This window comes from Barbatula barbatula (assembly GCF_947034865.1).
Source record: "Barbatula barbatula genome assembly, chromosome: 19".
Lineage (NCBI taxonomy): Eukaryota > Metazoa > Chordata > Actinopteri > Cypriniformes > Nemacheilidae > Barbatula > Barbatula barbatula.
In genome coordinates, this window is record NC_136782.1 from 3,400,890 (window position 1) to 3,423,596 (window position 22,707).

The 22,707-nt window shown below is 39.6% G+C and overlaps 1 protein-coding gene across 1 annotated transcript in view; it reads left to right on the plus strand.

Moving 5' to 3' along the window:
* slc8a2b (solute carrier family 8 member 2b) overlaps positions 1-22,707 on the plus strand; it is a 72,425-nt gene that overhangs the window by 43,619 nt on the left and 6,099 nt on the right. The window contains exons 2-11 of the mRNA XM_079481198.1: positions 2,654-3,108; positions 5,317-5,454; positions 8,039-8,266; positions 9,038-9,355; positions 9,438-9,893; positions 10,007-10,383; positions 11,025-11,128; positions 18,813-18,830; positions 19,457-19,581; positions 21,514-21,613. Coding sequence (XP_079337324.1) covers positions 2,737-3,108; positions 5,317-5,454; positions 8,039-8,266; positions 9,038-9,355; positions 9,438-9,893; positions 10,007-10,383; positions 11,025-11,128; positions 18,813-18,830; positions 19,457-19,581; positions 21,514-21,613 — 2,236 coding nt within the window. The 5' untranslated portion in view covers positions 2,654-2,736. The remainder of the gene's footprint in view (positions 1-2,653; positions 3,109-5,316; positions 5,455-8,038; positions 8,267-9,037; positions 9,356-9,437; positions 9,894-10,006; positions 10,384-11,024; positions 11,129-18,812; positions 18,831-19,456; positions 19,582-21,513; positions 21,614-22,707) is intronic.

Genomic DNA, 22,707 nt, shown 5'->3' on the forward strand with positions numbered 1-22,707 from the left:
AGAATTGTGTGGCGGTTTGAAGAGCTCCACATAACATGCTTATTATGCAAGATCTGTGTCAGAAAAGCCTGAAAAATGGCACCAGTGTGTGTGTGTGTGTTGTGACCAGCAGGTGTGTGTGTTTGTTGGCATCAGTGTGCTCAGGGTTTGGGATGTGAGTGCTCTTGCTGAAACAGCTAAATGGATGAATCATTGTGCACTTGGGAATGTTTGTATTTGTGACAGAGAGAGAGATGGGGCAGAGAGAGAGAGAGAGAGAGAGAGAGAGAGAAAGGAGGGTGTGTCATGGGTTTAATCTCACAAAAACATGTAAAGGTGACATTTTATCCTGATTACAAAAGAAAATAGATTTAAAAAAACAATCTTATTTTTTGCATTGTGACTTTCATTATTTAGTTGCCATTGCTGTAGTAGGCAACAGATATTTTGTCATAGTTACAGTGTCTCTCAACAGTGATGATGGGCTAATGATATTTTTCTAATTTCTTACATATTCAGTCCGGTCATTGAGAAGCTCTTTGCGCTTTTAATAAAAAAATACAAAAAGGTTTCACATTCTTATTGGTCCTAAATATACTTCATTTTCTTGAAGCAAAATATAATTTTACATTTTTTCCTTTGTTTTGCAGTGAAATATCACCCGCCATGCTCTTGACAGGCTTTGAGAGATTAACCCAATTTCTTTGTGTTTGCAATCCAATAATGAAGTGTCTTCCTGAAGTCCTTCACACTCTCTCTCTGTCTCTGTCTCTCTCTCTCTCTCTCTCTCTCTCTCTCTCTCTCTCTCTCTCTCTCTCTCTCTGTTCAAGTCTTTACATTTCTGTCTTTCATTCTGCATCATTCCTTTGATAGATCGTTCTCAACAGCCCTTCTTTCGAGTCGCTATGGAAACGTCCTGGTCGTGGGGTGAATATCTATGAGCGGGACCCCCTCATTTCTCTCTCTCTCTCCCAAACACTTTACAGCCAATGATAAACATGAGTTTACACTGCAGTGCCGAACCCCCTGAAACTAAAGAATTAAACCACAGTGACTTTGTGGTGTGTACCTATATTGGTCCACAAATCATGTTGAATGTATCAGTGTACCATACCCTAACTCCTTAGCAACACCCTAGCAACCAGTAAAGTGTTCAGATCACTCTTTTTTTTGTCTGTTATTGTTATGATTTATGAGTCATACTTTGCAACTAGATTTAGACGTCCACTGAGAGTCTGTATGTGTTTCCATTCAATTGAATTTCTCGGTGTCTAACTCTTTGTGTCTCATTATACGGTCACATAAGCTTTAAACTGAATGTGCACTCTATCCTCCCACTCCTGTGAACATCCAATCCTCTGTTTTATTCCTCCTTTATCGTGTTTTTAAAGTCTGCGTCCCTCAGCTAGTTCTGGTGAGTTCTCTATTCATCTTATTACGGCTTAGATTATGACTCAGACGGCTATATCGGGTTCTTCCGCTCTCCGCGATTGACGGGTGCTGGGGGAGAGCGAGAGAATAAAGAGGGATGGCCAGAGAAAGAGGGCGAGAGAATGATGCTTTGTTAATGAGAGAAGAGACGAGGTAACCCGCTAACCTCACTGCAGCCCATCACTGCGTGAAACATACAAACAAAGACGCTCTTGTTTTACTATATTAGTATTCTGAGAGAGAGAGAGACGTTGAAACTTTGTTTTAGGCAGTGTTACTCTTTGATGGATGTAGAGACAATGGGTAAGTGTAATGAGATACTGTATTCTAAAAACATCTACTGTAAGTGTTGTTAAATTATATTTAGAGAGAGAGACCAGCACACCAAATCTCATTTGTAGGGTTTGTTGAACAGCAGTACTTTAGATTTGTGTATTTTACTGACCCCAAGGAATGTTTTATTGCTTTCATAACTCAGGAGATTTGAGATCTCAATTGTGTTATAGTTATATGTGAGTCTCAGATGTTTGGGTGAAATAAAAAGAGCAATAAATGAGGTGTAAATGAATGTAGACTGTAGATGTCAAATACATTTGTTGAGATCTTCAATAATATTGACTTTTGATTGCAGACTTGACAAATCTGAGCTCGGTTTGACACATTGTAGACATCTCTTCGATAGTTGAGATATGTCATCTGTGATTTTTATTTTTTAGAGTTACATGAGAAAGCAAATATACACAAAGTGTATTTGATATTAACAGTAAAATAGACTTTTGTTGATCAACATTTTTCTTGTATTCCATGATTTTATTTTAGGGGAATCATTTGAGTCGAAGTTTAAAGTATAATAAATAATAATATAAGCTATTAGAGGTTTTGTGTGTGTTTGCGTTTGCATGCGTGCGTGTTTGTGTGTGTAGAAGGTGTTTGAGCTCATAAAAGTTCACAGTTTTCTCCAAATATCTACTGATATTTGAATTCTGTGCGTTTCTGTCTTTTGTAAACATGGCCAGCAGTACAGCTCTGTCCTTGAAGTGTTGTTTTCTCTTAAGAAATAAATGATTTCACTGCCTACGCCATCTGTTTTTCAGTCAAGGTCTGAGATTTTTCGATGTCATATCAAAGGTTGCTTTTCATCTTTGCCATCTTAAAATCAGTCAAAACGTACAGATGCTCTACACAGTATGTGTTTGTCTGCACACAGTGATAGGTTTGATTTTCTCTCATATGTTCTCCTCAGGTCTACGGTGGGCCGGTTCCTCACCTCGCGCGTCTCTTCATCTCTCCTCCTCTAGGCTCTAGACGACTCTGAGGAGTGAGATCATGGCTCTCTTCTCCCTTCGACGCTCTACGTTCCTCCTCCTGTCCCTGTGTGTCGTCCTTTCTTTTCTTCCATCCTGTGTTCCTGAATCCCAGCGGGAGGATTCGTCTCTCCAGCCCTCCCTCTCTCCGGAGCTTCCGTCAGAACTCTACAGTAACCTGACGGATGTCGACAAGGGATCCAATGGGAAGTGTAGCGGTCTGGTCAAGTGTGCACCTGGGATCATTCTGCCTGTTTGGAAACCTGTGAATCCTGGTCTGGGAGAACAGATCGCCCGGGCCGTCGTCTACTTTGTCTTTCTCATGTTCATGTTTCTGGGCGTGTCCATCATCTCGGATCGATTCATGGCTTCTATAGAGGTGATCACCTCACAGGTGAGATAAAAACATCATTCTCAAATGCTGCATGTCGATTCGTTTTATAGACTTGAACTTTAAATGTTTGCTTTATTTCAGTGCAGACGTTTTTTAAAACATTAAATTCTAATTTTAATTTTTTCTTCTTGTACTGTAAGTGATCTGAACTGTTTACTGCATACTGCAACATCCATGGTTGATCTTAATGGGACAGTTCACCCCAAAACGCTTTCATAATTTATTCTCTCTCATGTGGTTGTTATTCTGTATGTGACGCTTTCTTTAGTGGAACACAAAATTAGATATTTTGAGAAATCTCTCAGTGGTTTTGTGTTTATGCCAATGGGGTTATTTGCTTATCAACGTTTTTCTAAATATCTTCTGTTGTGTTTTGCAGAAGAAAGAAAATCATACAGGTTTGACATTACATGAGAGTGAATAAACCATGAAATAATTTTCATTTTGGGGCAAACTATATCCTTTTAAAACCAAGAAACACGGAAATGAAAATTCGGTATTTACTTTTGTGTATTTTCAAGCCCATATGACTTGTCTTGACAGTCTTGGTCAATTGAAAGTGTCATCGTAAGGAACACAATTGGTTTAAAACATGGCCTTCCCTTAAGCCGAAGTTTAGCTTGTAATTGCAGGTATTAAAACAAAAATAATCGTGGCTCTTTGGAAGCGTTTGAGTAACATTAAACGTGTGCTTGATGTCTCGATGACATCGCCCACATCTCTCACCTCTGCTGACTCACGCCGCATAAACCTGTCGCTTTTATAAAAACAGCCTTGTTTTCTATAGTCAATACTCAGCTTTATGTACTTAATTTCACCACTTAGTTAAAGCAATCCAAATTAAGAGACAAATACTAACAACTCAATGTTAGTGTTTTATTTTACTCAGCTGTTTAAACAGTCCGATCTGAAAGCATCTTTATTCACCTAACGTACTAATTCATACTAAATACGCACATATTGGGTTTCAATTTGATAAAAATCAGCTTATGTATATTATAAATAACTTTTGATATTTCCTACACGTACAAAATATAGACACTAATGATTTTTTAACCAGTCCAGTTCAATATTCCACCCCTGTCAAAACATGAGGACACTTCTGTGGGGCATGGGAAATGCGAGCATTGTATAAACAGCACCAAGGTCGAGCAAAAATAGTCGTGAGATTTTAGAGAAGGACAGGCAAGGAGAGCTTTGATGCGATGCAGGCCGACTTACTCATGTATACTGAAATGCAAATTCATTTAAATGGGAATGAATTATGGGTAAATTTAATATATTGGTAAACCTCGAAGGGGGCACATCACATTTGCGATCACATTTTGTAAAAGCATCTGTCGATTGTTTTAATGCATCTCTTTTGGAAACTGTGCAACCTTGAATCATTAAGTAAAGAAGAGATTCATATGGTTGTAGAAAGAGCAGCATCAGTAGTCTTTGTTGTTTCTCGCCGGAGGGTGTCTCACGCGTGCAGGCAGAGGATTTGTTAGATGCATCATCAGGACCTCTGGTCACAGTGTCTGAAATGCACTATTATTAAAGTAAAGCGTTGCCAGAGCAGTGCTTGAGCGGATGAGAGGATGCTGAGGGTCTCAACACCGCGCCACGAACACTTCAGAGCCTGTGGCCAAACCGAACAAAACAAACTCCACCTTCATTCTTTACCTCAGAGGAAACAAATGAGCTGTGACGGGTTGAGCGTCCGCAGGTGCTATGAGAACACAAACCGTTTTGACAATGAGAAAGCATTGCCAGAATGACAAACCCTTGGTTCAGAAGCGTTATTGAATTGGCAGTAGATTTGGCATCCCGCTGAGGCCGACTGGCTGTCAAGTTTTTATCGATTCAAAGACGGTTTTATGGAAATTGTTTTAGGATTAGGCTGTGAAGATTTCCTGTGAAGGTGAAGTTTAGCTCAAAAACAAGATTCAAGTTTTATTGGAGAACTGGCCAAAACTAGATTTATTTACTACATGTTCCTGTTTGTATTGATGATTCATCTCTTTCAGCAAGTTATGTATGTCGATTTAAAAAAAGTTTGTCTCGAGTCTTATATTTCTTTACAACAAATCAATCTGTTTTCAATCTTTCTCTTCCAACCACAAAAAAATGTATGTTTCATGTTATCATTTTCTGAGTATATCTGTGTGGTTATTGAATGCTTTTGAAGATTTCAGCTAAATATATTCCTCTTTGATCATACAGGAGAAGGAGGTGACCATCACGATGCCCAATGGAGAGACGTCTGTTGCCACCGTAAGAATCTGGAATGAAACCGTGTCCAATTTGACCCTGATGGCACTCGGCTCATCCGCTCCTGAAATTCTCCTGTCCGTCATCGAGGTGGGTGAGATATTCCAATGACAAATACATAAACACTCCTGACATTTACAGCAGATGGCTCAATGATCATTATTGTGGGCTTGAGGCTATTACTAACGACCATCTCAATCCAGTACCTCAGAGATGACATATTTTTGTAGGCTAACCTGGAAGAAAGCGGTTCCCTCGACGGGAAGCTTTATGCATTTTTCCCATAGACTTTTGGAAGATGGCAGAAAATAAGCTCTGTGATTAACAAAGGTTGATGTTTACACCTTTTGTCTATCATGTTAATCTTTACAAATAAACACAATATTTGCTACTTTTGAAGACAAAATCAGCACACGATGCTATAAACAGACTACACCTAAGGTCGCTCGATAGCAACCTCACCACCACCAAGCCTCCGACAACTCTTTTATACCCCTGTTATGTAACTATACCGTGAATGAATCCGCATCTACGTTTTGAGAGATTTGTGCCCATGTTGCATTATTTGTGAGCTTTATATGCGTAATGACGTTTAACGTCCCCGCCAAAGGAAGTAGTCGCTTTTAGCAACTTGGTATCATCCTCCGTTTTTAAGATACAATAAGGCTGTAAAAAAATCACAAGCGGGTTAATAAAACGTGAAAATATTTTGAGGTTTCGTCTACCAGAGACCTTATTTCGGGCGATTTTTCCAAAAACCTATTAAAAAACCCATAAACTTTGGAGCGATGGAACCGGAAGTCCTAAAATGCAAACTCGCTTCCGGGGTTCACATACAAAAATACGTAATCTCTGAGCACTCTCCAATACATCTCTACACAAACAGGCCCGGCTCCACGCGGGCTTTGCCCACCCTATCAGAAGCTTTGCCCACCCTGCCTCAACCCAGAGCCGTTGAGAGAGAGGATCCATGAACCACCATTGCTGTGAAAAAACTGTTCCATTGCAGTGAACGGAGTTGGCGCGACTCTCTTTCTAAGCGACTCTGCATCTACCTTGCCCCCACACCACATCACCAATCACAAAATTAATGCGACATCCAAGTCAGCTCCAGATATTTTTCTTTTCTGTTTTCCCTTTTTTTACTTCTTAGCTCATTCACGCGACTGAGAACTCCATTAAATCTAATGGGCAATGAAAGCTCGACCCCTGAGCGATGATAATGTTCTCAGAGAACGATTTACTAATGCTTCAAGACAGAAACTGTGTGTGTGAATTGTTTAACGTTTGTGTGTTGCATTCTGGGTAACTTTTGGCCTGCAGAGCGTTGTTCTATCTAATGAGCGTCCAGATAGTCAAATGTTTATTAATGAGAGCGAGCGAGTCAAAAGCACTGCTGCCTCATTTCTCACCGCATAGAAACCACACGATCGCCGGCTCAGATCCACCGTGTCGGCTTGCGGGAGCTGCTTACCGCTGCGCTTGACAACATTTAGCACGTCAGCGAAGCGTTGGCGACTAACATTTGGTCAGGTCATGCTCAACATCACAGTGAGATTGCTTCCAAACATCATAAAGCATCCTTCATCTTGAAAGATTGCGTTTTTAAGAGCAGGCAGCAGATGAGAGACTCGCTCAGAATGTGGTGTGAGATGTGTGAAATCTCATTGGAGGCTCAGCTGGAGTCGAGGCACAGAATGAATTATCTGTGTTTCACAGATGAACCCTAGAGACATGATACAGTACTGTATGTATACTGCTGAATACAGTAGCAAGACAGAGAGAGAGCTCGGGAGCAGTCATAAAGTCACAGGTGTTCACAAACACAATTCTGAATCGTTTTGAATTGTAGTTTTGCATTGTGAACAATGCAAGGCTTTACAAAAATTGTGGATGTGACAATAAAACTTTAATAAAATATCACAATTTACAACTGTGTGTATCTGTCCTATATTAATGTGTACTGTATATATTTATGCAAGTATATTACTAGAGATGCACTGATATATCAGGCCAAAATTGGTATCAGCCGATAAAAGGGACTAGCTATCTATCACACTACCAATAGTTTAAAAACATCCTCAATAAAAAGATGACAGGAAAATGCAATAAATTTGTGCTCAGTGCATAGAAAATGTTGAGAAACATCACCAGTTTGATGTTCATTATATTTATTATTAACATTCAAAGAGTTAAGAAATATTTATGTCATCTTGAGAATCGGTATCAGCAGATAATCACTCTTCAATTGTTATCAGTGGAGAAATTTAGTAGCGGTGCATTTATACGTATTTTACAGTATTCCAGTTTCCAGTTTACTCTTGAATATTGAAATATGTCAATACCTTTACTTGAATATACAGGCTTTCACCCAAAAATGAAAACCTTTATAAATATCTTTGTTCTGCTGAAAACACAGGAAGATATCTTTTTATTTTTGAGTGAACTATCTCTTTAAGTCGTGTTGCTTCTCAAGCAAAAGTATCTTGTTTTAAGAATTTGTAGATATTTGTTCTGGAAAACAAGACAAAGAATACTAGCTAGCTCCTCACAAATGTCAATTGTTATTGGTCTAAAAGCTGACATCACACAGCTGTATTTTAAGTGTGTGTTCTGATTGGTTATATGATTGATGTTTGTGATTTGTCACAGTACATGTGTGTGATTGTTTCAGGTGTGTGGTCACGGTTTCTTGGCCGGTGATCTGGGTCCGGGCACTATCGTGGGCAGCGCTGCTTTTAATATGTTTGTGATCATCGCGATCTGTGTATGGGTGATACCTGACGGTGAGGTGAGGAAGATCAAACATCTGAGAGTGTTCTTCATCACGGCCTTCTGGAGTATCTTTGCTTACATTTGGCTTTACCTGATCCTCTCCGTCATCTCACCTGGAGTCGTAGAGGTCAGTCTACATTTAGAATTTGAACATTTTAGATCATATTTATATGCTCAAATGTCATGAAAATATGACTTTGAAATTAATTGCCTTTGAAAAAAAAGTGTTAAATTCTCTCTAATTTGTAAATCAATTTTGGAGAAAAGCGTGTGCTAAATGAATCAATGTAATTTCATGTAAAAAATAACTGTCCACGATTTTGACGTGTCTGTAACATCGTGAAGATGATAGACAATGTCACCAGGGAACTGGGGTGGAAAGTGGAGATTTAATATAAAAGGTGCAACAAAAATAGGGACACATCCACGGAAACAAAAACAGAATAATCCAACAGGCAGATAACATCCATGGAACAGGCAAATAACATCCCTGGAACAGGCAAATAACATCCCTGGAACAGGCAAATAACATCACTAGAACAGGCAAATAACGTCACTAGAACAGGCAAATAACATCGCTAGAACAGGCAAATATCCACGGAACAGACCACACACAATGGGCAAAAGAGAGTACATACTGTATGATGGGGTGCCGGTGTGAACTACAATGAGGGACAGGTCACTGTCACTTATGAGGGAGCGTGGCAAAAGGACAATCTGGGGCAAAAATGGGGAAACACAGGCAAGGGACCGACGGAAGTGTCACAGTGTCTTCAATTGACTGTTATTTTCTTTAGGTAAAATGTAATTACGTATAGCCTTTAGGATAAAATGTTTTGTTTGCGATTATGCATTTATTTCTTGGTTGTGTTGACATGCATGTGTTTTTGTATTGTAGGTTTGGGAAGCTCTGGTCACTCTCTGTTACTTTCCCGTTTGCGTGATCTTGGCCTGGATCGCCGACCGTCGCCTCCTCTTCTACAAGTACATGTCCAAACGTTACCGTGCTGACAAAAGAACAGGGGTCGTCGTGGAGACGGAGGGAGAGATGACGCCCAAAGGTGTGGAGATGATGATGGACGGCAAGTTTCCGCTGAGGGCCGGAGCCATAGGGGTCGAAAATTGCCAGGATGGTGCCATGGCAACCATTCCCAACTCCAACAGCACCACTGTTTACATGGAGGGTGCCAGAGACCTGGACGAGAGTCGCAAAGAAGTGAGATCAAAGATGTTACCTTCAACACAAATGTTTATTCAAACCCAAAATGGCAAAGACCACTTGACTCTTTCTCTCACAGGTGATCCGTATCCTGAAGGATCTGAAGCAGAAGTATCCCGAAAAGGAACTGGATCAGCTGGTTGAGTTGGCTAACTACTACGCCCTCCTCCACCAGCAGAAGAGTCGAGCTTTCTATCGCGTCCAGGCCACACGTATGATGATCGGTGCGGGTAACGTGCTGAAGAAACACGCAGCTGATCATGCTCGGCGTGCGGCTGCACCAGGTGTTGATGAGGTCGTGGAGGAGGCCGATCTGACTACATGTAGTCGCATTTCCTTCGAGAGAGCTCACAGTCAGTGCATGGAGAACTGCGGCACCATCTCGATCGGCGTGGTGTGTCGGGGGGGTCTGGGCGAGAGCACGTTTTACGTCGACTACTGTACGGAAGATGGCACGGCAAACGCCGGCTCTGATTACAAATACCGTGAGGGAACCCTGGTGTTTAAACCTGGAGAAACCAGGAAAGAAATAAAGGTGAGAAATGATTGTGTATATGTCTTACATTTGTTGTTTTGACATTTTAGTTGTGCATTTGAAATAACATTCTTGCTTTGTGAATTGAACTCATTATCTATACAAATAAAAAGGTGGGCATCATCGACGACGACATCTTCGAAGAGGACGAGCATTTCTTTGTGCGTTTGCTGAATCTGCGCGTCGGTGACGCCGAGGGCATGTTTGAGAGCGATGATGCTGATCAGGGACCCAAAGCTCGGCTGGTGGAACCCCTGATGGCCACCGTCACCATCCTAGACGATGATCATGCTGGAATCTTCACGTTCACCGACCGGCTGTCGCGAACGAGCGAGAGCGTCGGCACCATGGAGGTTACCGTGGTCCGGAACTCTGGTGCCCGTGGGACTGTGATTGTCCCGTACCACACAGAATCCGGGTCGGCCCAGGGGGGCGGGGTCGACTATGAGGACACACGAGGGGAGCTGGAGTTCAACAATGACCAGACGACGTGAGTTTGTGTTGTCTGTAACAGTGATGTAGGTTATCTCTCCTCTATGATGCCTGGAGTCATTTCAGTCTCTTTAGAGGAACGTCACTCTAATAAACATTATTAATGAACTCACGCTTTCACTGTTTGGAAATTCATCACAAGATGTTGTTGCGTCTTTCCAGAGAGCTGTGGGATTTTTGTTTTCCTCTGATTTATTCCCTGCGGTTTTGTGTGTGTTGAGTGTGTGTATGTATATGTGTGTAGATTATTCTAAATGTGATTAAATATTGACAGGCGACCTTTTGAAGTGATTTAAAAGATGACATTTCCAGTGATTTTCTTGTTTTTGTGCCTGTTCTTGTTTGTGCATGTGCAGTGAGTGTATGTGTGCGTGTTGTGAGTTCATTCATCAGCTCTTTTAATGTGGTTTCATGTCAGGGTGGAGCGCTGCTGCTCATGACCCCAGAGGAACAGCATTAACTATTTATAAGTGTGTGTGCTTGTGCGTGTGTGTCTCATTATACAGTTCAAGGTCTGACTCTCTTTCCTATTTAGATGCAATTTTCTGCCACTTGTCACAGTAATCGATGTCAGACTTAAAAGCCACCACCCGAATACTTGATAATTGTGAATGTGTGTGTGTGTACGTGTGTGTGCAGTCAGACTATCCAGGTGAGGATCATCGATGATGAGGAGTACGAGAAACGTGAGAATTTCTTCATCGTACTTGAGGAACCTCGCTGGTTAAAGAGAGGAATATCAGGTGTGTGATGGGTTTTATTTGGTGTTTGGCTTCAATGTTGTTTTTCATTTTCACATGTTATGGATGTAATGCCTATTTAAAATCAGCAGTTTATTATCCAACATGTAGAAAAACACTTTGATATTGTTACATTCACATTGGAAAATATATATTAGATATATCATATTCAAACATTCATCTCTGTTTTATCATCATGTCACTTTGATTCAACCCATTCTGTATAATAAGCTTGTTTTAAAGTATTTAGCATCACATGTGTACAGATCTGTACAATCTTACATATGCACAGTAGATATGTGAAGTCAGCATCTCACTGTTATAACATTTGGCTGACAATTAATTTTCTAATCATTAATTGCGATATGGTTACATTTTTTTGAGAGTTTTGACAATAATATTTTATGACAATTGACTCTTTGTGTGTGTTCTTTAGAAGTTGTGATTATTTTATTTAATCCTTTATGAGTCACTTATCACTTACAGAATAAGATAAATACACATTTTGGTTAATACACCGTTAAAACCATGACTAATTTTGTATTGAAAACATTGATTTTAATCATCTATATATTGAAGGTAACCATTCTTTAACCCCATCATATTATCTGACCAATAGGGACATCCAGGCTGCATAGCTCCACCCATTTTCATTTTCTTGTTTTATCCACAAGTTTCCTAAGCCCCATTCAATATAAACAAACGAATTTCTGCCGTATTTCAAGTCATTGGTTTATACCAGAATGACACACTGACAGCCCTTGACAGCTATAACTACAACAGCATACTGTCCACTACTTTATAGAGGGATGGGATGAGAAATGTAATACTTGACGGCGTATATTTAGCATCTTTATTAATGCAGTTGTTGTGACGGTAAACCAATGAGCAATTTGAGAATATGGAGGGTTTTCAAGTTTTACATGATGTCAATTGTGTGATATTTAAAGATTGTATGTAAAAGCAAACTCGAGCGTTGCATGGGCCTCGTGCACAATAGGCAGAGTTTCACATTTTGGCCTGGAGGGGCACATACCGGCAGAGCACAAGCTCAGATTTTTTTTAAATACCATTCCATATTTTCTTCAATTAAAATAATTTTTTGCTTATATCATTTATTCTACATTTACAATAAATTTACCAATAACAAGGCTAAACAAAGGAGAAATAAAAACGTACATCTTACCTAATGTTTCCAATTTGCGTAGATGTCCACGATCTTCTCTTCGGGTAAATTGCAGTCAAATCGTTCTCTATGTGCAATAGGGAAAGATCTGAAAATCTGTCCTGAGCCATTGCAGACCGGAGCCAGTTTCTGATTCTTCTTATAACTGAGAAACTCCTTTGTGACATATTAGAACCAACGGGCAGTGATAGAGCAAGCTGCAGTAGTCAGTAAAAGATCAGATATTGATCCTTCCGCACTTCCTTTTTAGGTTCTTCAAGGGTGAACGGCGATGCGATCGCACATTTCATTAGATCCATCTCAGCAGTCACAAACTAAGGGTGTATTTGAAAGCTCGCATACGTGTTTTGTAAAGGACCGATGCCGTTTTTGTCACAATACAGCATCACATGCCACGCTCAGGGCCATTGCGTCAGTTGAGAATCCAGTCCAATTCGGCCACCATTGTGTCTAAAATAGGGAGATACAACTGACATTCAAACGTCTGTGATTCTGATTCCCAGTGCGGCGCATTTTCATCATGCTGGCCAAGTGTGGTTGGTGCTAAGTAGTGCAAAAGCCCGGAAGGTGCATGCAAGGTTCTTTTTCGTTTTCCCACAGTTTGAGGGGAACTTTCTGCACAAACACCAGAAAGATCATCACAAATAATTTTTACTGAATCCATATTGCCTCCCATGAAATCTCCTCTCTGCGACGCTGAAGATGTGTTCTCAGGCTCTTGCTGCTGAGGCTTCATCGGCAATGGTTGCAATAGTGGCACCTTTTGTGTTTTACGTGTACAACTCTGAGAACTTCCTCAAGAATAATCATGGAAGTAATGAAGCGGAGACTTGCCATGTGGTGATACAATCCACTTGCCTTCACGGACCCCTTTTCTCCCTCTTCTTCCATGTCTTTCAAACATCAAGTGATGGCAACATACTGTGATTTGAGAGCATAAACAGACCTACATTTGCTAGCCCAACGTGTTTCGCTTTGCTGTGCTATCTCCATTGGTTTAAGAGCAAGCGTTTTCTACATCATCAGAACCCTGCAATGGTTGCTTGGCTCTGCAAACCTACACTCTAAGAAATGCTGGGTTAAAAATAACTCAACTTGGGTTGTTTTATAACTCAGCCGCTGGTTAAATATTGCACCAGCCCAGCATTAGTTAATTTGACCCAGCATGATGGGTCGGTCATATTTAACCCAACAGATGAGTTAAATATTCTACCCAAATGCAGGGTTAAAACCAATTACAATTATGGGTTGATTTAACTACATATTTTGGTTAAATAGTGTACCCAAATGTTGGGTCAAATTAATTACAATGCTGGGTTGATTCAACTACATATTGGTTATATAGTGTACCCAAATGTTGGGTCAAATTAACCCATATGCCAGATAATTCTAACACATTACAGTACAATTTAAGAAAATAAATTGCAATAGACTACCCATAGCTATAAAACTGTTAAACTACAAACCTAGAGCAGAATACATGCTATATTTATGCATATATTATGCAATAAAAAATACAAAAACAAAACAACAATGGAATCTTAGAAAACATTTATTATATTACATTAATTAATATCAACAATAGCGTTAATATCACTTAGGTAGAAAACATTCTTATCAAAACAATAATTATGAATGAACTGGCTTAACATTCAACATGCCAACAGTCAACTCTCTTGAACAAATTCACGAAATTCAAAGTCTAAGTTGCTATTGAGAGCCATTAGCTCTACTTGCAAGCAAGTATTCTACTTTGAATAAACTTGACTAATTTAGACTCCCCTCCTGGGATTTCATATATTCCTGTCCAGCTATTATCACAAAGACCTGAAATGCACCATGATCATTGCCAAGCGTCAGGATGTGGGGGTATGGTTTACATGCCTTGGCCTCATGGAGGTACTCCACCATGTTTATTCCAGGCTAAAAAAGAAAGAATACAAAAGAGCAAGTGAGAGAGTGCGAGTGAGTAAGGACCAAATGTTTACAGACTACTATAGAATAATTCAAATATAGACATTGTGAGGACCATTTTCCTGGTCCTCACTAGAGAAATTATTGTTTTATTATAAAGTCTAGTTAGCTTGGAATTTAATTTGGAAAAGATTCAGTGCATCTCTAATTCAAAACGTTGATCTGTATCATATGTTCTCAATTGACCTAAAAAGCCATAAATCTATTGATGATCTATCATTACAATAAACATGATCATAAAATCTGACTATCCTATCTGGCTGATAGGCAGCCGAGTTAGGTGGTCAGATAGGTGGGCTATATAATACTGTCAGGCTATATTTGATGCCTGTCCACAAAAGTATAGTAAAACAAATCTGGATATGCATGTGTGTGTGGACACATTTTTAAGCTCAGATATGTTGATAAAATGAATAAAGTTTCCCCTTTAGATGTGCTTGAGGACTTACAGGCTTATGGTCGATGAAGGCCAAGCTGCATTCCTGAATGGTGTGGCGAACCACTTTCACACCGCGGCCACGGCCAACTTTGTAAGTTGTAGGTGGAAGCAAGGCTGGCAGCTGCCTCAGGGCGAGATCCCCAACGCTATCTGTAGGAAGACATAGGTGTCAATACGATGTGGAATGGCATACCTGTGATTTTGTCATTCAATATCCAACTAAAATAAAACCCATGAGAACTGTTACGTGCTGTTAATTCGCGCCCTGCAGCTGGTTAGTTTGTAGTGTAGTTAATCCTCCCATTAGTGGGCCGGACGGCCGCAGAGATTTAAGTATTTAAAAGAGCACCGGAGTACAGTCACTGCGTTTCTTTGCCAGTAAACATGACCATGGCTTGTTTTACTTGCATTTTTTCTTACCGTCACCAGTCTGTTAGGATAATGGCGATCTTGTAATGCAAGGTCAAATTAGAATATTTGCATGATTTCATAATCCCCGCAATTTCATCGCATAAAATTGCATAAATATAATGTCTATTCCATCGCATTTTTTGCGATGACGTGCCACATAATCAAGGATTTTTTCCCGCAACAATCACAAAAAAACGTAATGTTATTAGTTACACCGGTACTGCCGTGTTAACTCTGCTGTGAAAACTTTTTTGTACCCAATTAGCATAAAGAGGCTGACAGATTTATTTAACTCTATTCCTATTATGATATCACTCACTATTCTCAGAGCTCATGTTCGAGAAGGCTGTGAATTGTGCAAATACAGGTGTACAAATACATCTAAAGCAAATTTACACTTTCTTTTTTTTGTTAGCAATAGTTCTGATTCTGATAATGATAGTGGCCAAAATGATGTGAAATTGCAGTTTTTGGTCGAGCCCCCTAAGAAGCCAGGGAAAACCCTGCTTTTACAAGATATGCAGACAAGAAACTATTACCTGGTGATAATCCATCCAGGGGTAATGTCAGCTTCCCCTCCTGTCTTGCCAGGCACAGGATCTTCTGGGTAGCCAAGTTTCAAACAATTTTGATGCAGCATCCCCATGCAGGACAAGAAAGTCCTGTGCAATCTATAAAATGAAAAACACATTTTAAAACCAATTCAATGTGGCACAATAATAAAAGGTTATAAATAATGCATCCTCATATGCAAGATCAGATTTCCCTATACCTACCATGCCTTTGGTCATTAGGTGAGGGAACTCCTCGAGGATCTGATCAATGGTCCAATTGTTGTCCCTAATGCACTTGGCCCTGTAGACTGCTGTGTTCTCCATGTAGGTCTCTATCTGGCTGAGGGGCTGAGAATTGTTTCTCAACCATTCTCTAAACTGTGACGCACGTTCATCTGATATGGTACATTCTGTAAAAAAGAACAAGTAGTCAGTCACTGAAATATGGATGTTTTGCTTGATCAAATAATTTTTCAGTTTAATAATTACCTGGTATGAGAGCCCTTGCAAGAGCTCCATTATCTGGCGCTTGTGATGGTGTCTGTGCCATGCTCCGCGACTTGCTGGTTGATCTCAGCCGCTTTCTGACGTTCAGCAGCCTTTCCTCCAGGAATCCAGTGGCTGGCCGGTGGCTCCGTCCTGGGGTGTACCATATTTCCTGCCAAGAAATCAAAATCTTTAATGAATAGAGATGAGGCATGTTTGACTTTGACAGTGTGGGCTACGGTTAGAACAGGGTTTGTCTGTACGTCTGTCTGTCCTCAGTAGATCAATTATTGTTCCTGCTGCTTAGTGCATAACAGTGGGCATCAAACAGCACAGAAGCGTTTCTAGGAGGAGTGAGCTGTATTGTGTAGGGCTTGAGTAGCAATGCAGACTTGATATGCTGTGGATGGGAAAACAAATATTTCTTACCTTTAAATTTGTCGACAAGGTCTGTCAGCTGCCACTCTGTCCAAATGTTAATGACAAAGCTGTCCATTGATCTGAAACAAACACAAAAAGAGCTTAAGCAAAAATCCAATTGCTATTGTATTAACTATTCAGATGTCACTATGCAAAAGCAATGCAGACTAGCAGCAAAATGTAACCCAATGTGAAGATAACAGCCATTTTATTTAGCATCAAAATATAGAGAAAACAATCCTCCCTTTCTCCTTATACAATTCATATGACAAATTGCATGCATGTATATTGTCTATGTTTTTACTTAACAAGAATATTTGTGGCTACAGCAGTGGTTCCCAAACTTTTTATTTTATATTTCTTAACCCCTCACTCAAGTGGCCCTTGTCGTTTGCCAGGCCGCCATTTTAAATAAGAATTTGTTCTTATCTATTGTCGGTCAAATTACGTTAACTACATTAACGTTACTTAAATAAATGCACATAAATGCATTAAGTCAGACATATCAGGTTATCTCACCGTTTTTTACATACTTTAATCAGTCAAACACTGTGTTATGCCTTCACATGAAAAGCTTCAGTAAAAAAGCGCGCTCATTTATAGCTAGTTAAAATAATATAGCTAGCAAAGCAACTAACTGAGAGCATGTTGGCTAGTAAACTAGTTAACTGCCTAATCACCTGGCTAGCTTGAAACTAGCTGGCAAATTAGACTGGTGAGCTCAATAAACATCCCCATGGGCATTATGAACTTGTTTAATTAATTCATTAATATAATTCAGAGCAAACGGATAAGCTGTAACGTTAGGCTATCCATGATAACGGCTAAATGGCTACGTTGTTAGCCAAACCAAAGCCTCGACAATATAAAGATACTACTTTAACAGGTAACGCAACACAGACAATGTGAATAGTATAAATTACACAAACCTTTTATTATTTATTTGCCTCGCTGGATGATCAGTCAGGTTTTCTGCTGTGACGAGCACTCGGTGTGTGGACTCTGGAGACGATGTGATGACGTTCGAAGCACAAACAACCCAAGTGCTGGGTCAACCGATGTATGTTGGGTTGATTGATTTTAACTCAACGCATGAGTTGCACAAAATAACCCAATATTATATTAATATAACCCAAATGTTGATATAAATAACCCATAATGGGTAAACCATTTCATAACCCAGCGGTTGGGTAGATTAAATAACCCAGCATTTTTTAGAGTGTAGAGTACAGTTTGTCAATCACATATAGAGAGGCGTTTTATTTTCTCTGTTCACTGTGCACGATTCCACTGGGACAAGACTTAGCTTATGCTCCATGCAATGCACATACACAGCAAATTCCTCTTTGATTCGTTGCTGAAAACCACTCAAATGTCCCGCCATTACAGAGGCTCCATCATATGCCTGTGCAATTATGGGAAGGTCCTTTAGCTCACACCACTGCAATCCTTCTTTAGTGTCAGAAACACTCCCTGCAGCATCACGAGAATTACTTCGCTTCATCAGCAATAACAGCAAGAAAACTTGCGTGTGCTTTCTTGGATATTTTTTCACGAACGAGCTCTGCGCACATAATTTCATTCTGAAAATCTCAAGATTTTTGACAAAAATCTATCAAATACAGTAAAGAATCCTTGTAAATCCAGTTTACTGTATGACGTTTTTATTGAAGACCTTACAGTATATTGATGATTACATGAATCTATCTGAACTCTAACTCGAGCACATTCCGTCTAAGTGATGTTTAATGTTTGTTAACTATTCAGATAAGCCATCCACATTTTGAAGTTCGGTACAGTCCCTCAAAGGAGCAGTCCATCATAACTTTAGATCTGTGTGTGAAGCGTCATGAAATAAGCCTGGCATGTTTGTAAGTTCAGCCACGAACAGCAGGTGTTGCTCATCAATCTCAATTAAGTTAAGGTGCAATACACTTCACTCCGCCACCTCACCCGAAGTTCATTTTTACAGTAGCATACTCCGGAAACTTGTGGATACTCATTTCCAGTGCGACCTGTTCTTCAGTTTATTTAGAATTTACAACTTAGCATGAAGTGTTTATGTCACTCTTTCTGAGGAAAGTGTGTTAAAGGGAACACGGCACAATATCGTCTGACCGACACATCAAGAGAAATGTGTGGTGTGTGTGTTTATTAATGGAGCAAGGTCATCTTCAGCACTAACTCCATCTCTCTTGTCCCTCTTAAATCACGCAGCCCTGCTGCTGAATCAAGGTAAGGCATGTGAATCACCTCTGACATGTGTCCACTAACCCTCATTTAAAAACACACCATGGGTCACGCGGGAGGGCACAGAGACACCTAAAAGCTTTCCCGAACTGGTCAGGTACACGATTGGGATCTTGAAAGAGGGATCAGACGTTCGCTGTTGAGAGAGAGAAGTATACAGAGGTGGAGAGACGGTGTACTGAAGAGGCGAAGACGTGTCGCTGCTTTGAAGTGCTTAGAAGAAAAACTAGTTGGATCTTTTTAAAGTGCTTTAACTGCTACATTTATGTTTATTCCTAAAGACTAGACGGTAGCTTTAAAGGAATAGTTCGAAACATGTTTAGAAAAACTCTTTAACATCAAATCAGCAAAACCCTGAAATGACAAAACACCTCAGACTCATTTTGAATAATGAAATCCGCAGTACACTCAGATCAACTCAAAGCTTTATTTACAAACCTTGTCGTGCTGTTTGTGTGTGTGTGTGTGTATGTGTGTGTTGTGATGTACCTGGTGTCTATTGATTGGTTGTGCCGTTGTTTTTGATTGACAGGTAAGGGGTGTGACCTTCCTTTCATGTCTACTGTATCTCATCCCGTCTCCTCTCTCCTTTTGTGGCGTCTGTGTCTCAGATGGTCCAGAGGGGGAGCTAAGTGCTGAGGAGGAGGAGGCCGTGAGGATAGCGGAGATGGGGAAACCCATTCTGGGCGAACACGGTCGACTGGAGGTGGTGATCGAGGAGTCCTATGAATTCAAGGTATTATACTGGTAATGGCCAGAGGAGATTGTTATTGTCCTTTCATAGCTAAGGAGAATTGATGTTCTCGGTTTCATTGAAGTCTGAGCTTTGTTTTTCTACGGAGAACTTCAGAGATTCAAATGAGTGTGATTGCGTAAACACGTGACGTGTATTGAGGTGTAAATGAATGTAGATTGTAGAGGTAAAATAATCTGGATTTGAGTAATTTGATGAGAAATGTTTGAGTTCATGTTGAGATATTCAATAATATTGACTTTTGATTCCAGACTTTACAAATCTGAGCTCCGTTTGAGACACTGTTGACATCTCTTCTGAAACTCTAATGACATTTCTGTCTTTTTACCTCAGGAGAAATATCTAGTTAAATCAGCTTTATTTATATAGCGCTTTTTACAATTTTCATTGTTACAAAGCAGCTGTACGAGAAAACATTGACTATAAGCAAAACATATGCAAGTCAAAACACAGGTCAAATATCAGACAGACTATAAATTCCTATATGCAATTAAATAAAACTATAAAATTCCAGAAAACCAGGCAAACAGTACAAAACATTATTAAAACGGTGGCGAGGAACCCAAAACTCCATTGGAGGAGAACCTCAGAGGGAAACCAGGCCTAACCAGGGGATTCCAGTTCCCCTCGGGCAAAAGCTGCTGCCTCTACAGAAGCTCGACAGTGCTTGCACAACAAGGCAAAATAAAAAAAATTAGATTTAAAATTATAATTAATAATTTGTAGAGTCGCCACGTCCTTTGTCCAGCTCTATCATCACAGCATTTGTCACGTCTTGGCATGGAGTGCGTCCTGCCCGCTGTGGTAACCATGGACTGCGTCCTGCCCGCTCTAGTAACCTTGGAACAATGAGACAAGACTGGCTGAGAGTAGAGTACTGTTTAGACTTTCTGCAACAAGTAGAGACTAAATATCTGGGCTAAAATCTGAGCAAAAGTCTTGAAGTGTATTTTAGCCTTTAAGCAAAAGTTTCCATTTGTGCTCTGTTTAATCTCACTGATGTCTTGGAGAAATGATTGAATAGGTGTCTTTTCTCTCTAATGGGAGGTTACTTTGATGCAAGGTGGCGTGGTCAGGGGGACACTATAGCAATGGCCTGCAAACCTTTTTGAACTGCCTAGAATCTACCTAGACAGCCCTAGCAACCATCTACCCTATGAATGAGCCGTTTCAGAGCAAATTCATTTGAATATTATCAGATGGCTCGTGAGATCATTTATTCAGCTCTTATTGCATCTGTCTGAAACGGCTCGACAGGAGATCAGATGGGGAAATCATGCATGCTGAAATGTACAGTAGAGCTCTTTACTGTATGTAGGTCATTTGATATGTGGCATGAAACATATATGTCCATTAGAGATGGCGGCCCATAGGCGGAGATTCTCACGGGACACTGAAGAGTCTTTTTCATTCTTCACATCACAGAGGATGAATATTTTTAAATGATCAATGTTTTATTCTCTACAGAAAAGTCCCACTCATGATTATTACAGCTACAAAGATGCGTTCTGATGTTTCATGGGTGTCGGTGACATGATGGATGGATAAAGTCTATTATGTGCCAACTCTGTGGTGCTAAAAGAGACGTTCACAAGCTCATGATCGTAAAACACCATTATTGGTAGCAGTATAGTTGGATTACTGATGTGAGACAAATTTAACGCTTCAGATGACACAACACTTTCACAGATCCGTTTTTGGATGACTTCCTGATTTTATTTTCATTGTAACTTAAGTGGAAATGATCTCTTTGAATAACCTCACATCATTCATGAACTGCGTTGGTGTTTTGAGGCGGTCAGTCTGTGTTTGTAGCATTATTTATTTAGAGCAGCGTCTGTGTAACAGGGTCATCATTAAAGCAAACAGGATGCTCTGTGGCGTGAGAGATCACGTGTGTCACGTGTGTTTCAGAGCACCGTGGATAAACTGATCAAGAAGACGAACCTGGCGCTGGTGATCGGCACTCATTCATGGAGAGAACAGTTTGTGGAGGCTGTGACCGTCAGCGCAGGTCTGTCATGTTACTGAATTAATTTCAATCAATCAATCGTGAAATAATGATGTGAATAATGAGACTTTAATATTCAGTGACATGAATAATTCACAAGAACTTTAGCATCAAACAATTTTATTTTATGTCCTGATGTTTTTAAAAGACATCTGATTCTGGATGTTATTATGTAAATCTTATTTCATAAAACCGATGTGATGATATGAACTTTTATTTTAACTATATATAATATGAAAAACAATAAAAACTATATATTATAACAGTTATATATAACTATCTAACTTTATTTCTACAGTAAATCCATTTTTACAATTTTGCATTGTTGCAAAGCAGCTTTACAAAAAAAATTTTAGCAGTAGAGATGAGAAAAGGTGCAGAAATTAGGAAAATAAATGTAATCAGACTTTAATATTCATAATGCTGTCATAAAATGGTGTGTCTTAAAGGAATAATTGACAAAAAACTGAAAAGTAATAATTATATTATCATTATTTTTGTGTGAACTATCCCTTTAACAAATGGTTGCATAGTCAAAACTGGCATTCATCAATCTGTAATGTTTTTTTAGTGGTGCACAGGTGCATATGAGTGATTCAGTACTGCCCTCTGATGGTGTGATATTGTAAATACATTATTGACTCACATTAAAGGCATACTTCACCCAAAAATGAGAATTCTTTCATCGTTTCCTCACCTTCGAGTTGTTCCCAATCTCTATAAATACCTTTGTTCTTATGAACACAGAGAAAGATATTTGTAAGAATGCTTTGTAAGAACAGATCTTGACCCCCATAGTAGGACAATTACTTTATCATTTCTTTAGTTTGTTGAACACAAAAGAAGACATTTTGAAGAATGTAGGACAGCAAACAGTTCCTTGGGCACCTTTGACTACCATTGCATTTTCCCCACTATGGGAGTCAATGGAGGCAAAATCTGTCCGGTTATAAGCATTTTTCCAAATATCTTTCTCTGTGTTCATCAGAAGAAATAAATTGATAGAGATTTGAAACAACTCTAAGATGAATAAATTATGACAGAATTCTTTTTTTTTAGGTGAAGTATCCTTTTAAAGTGTGTATTATGGTTTGTGT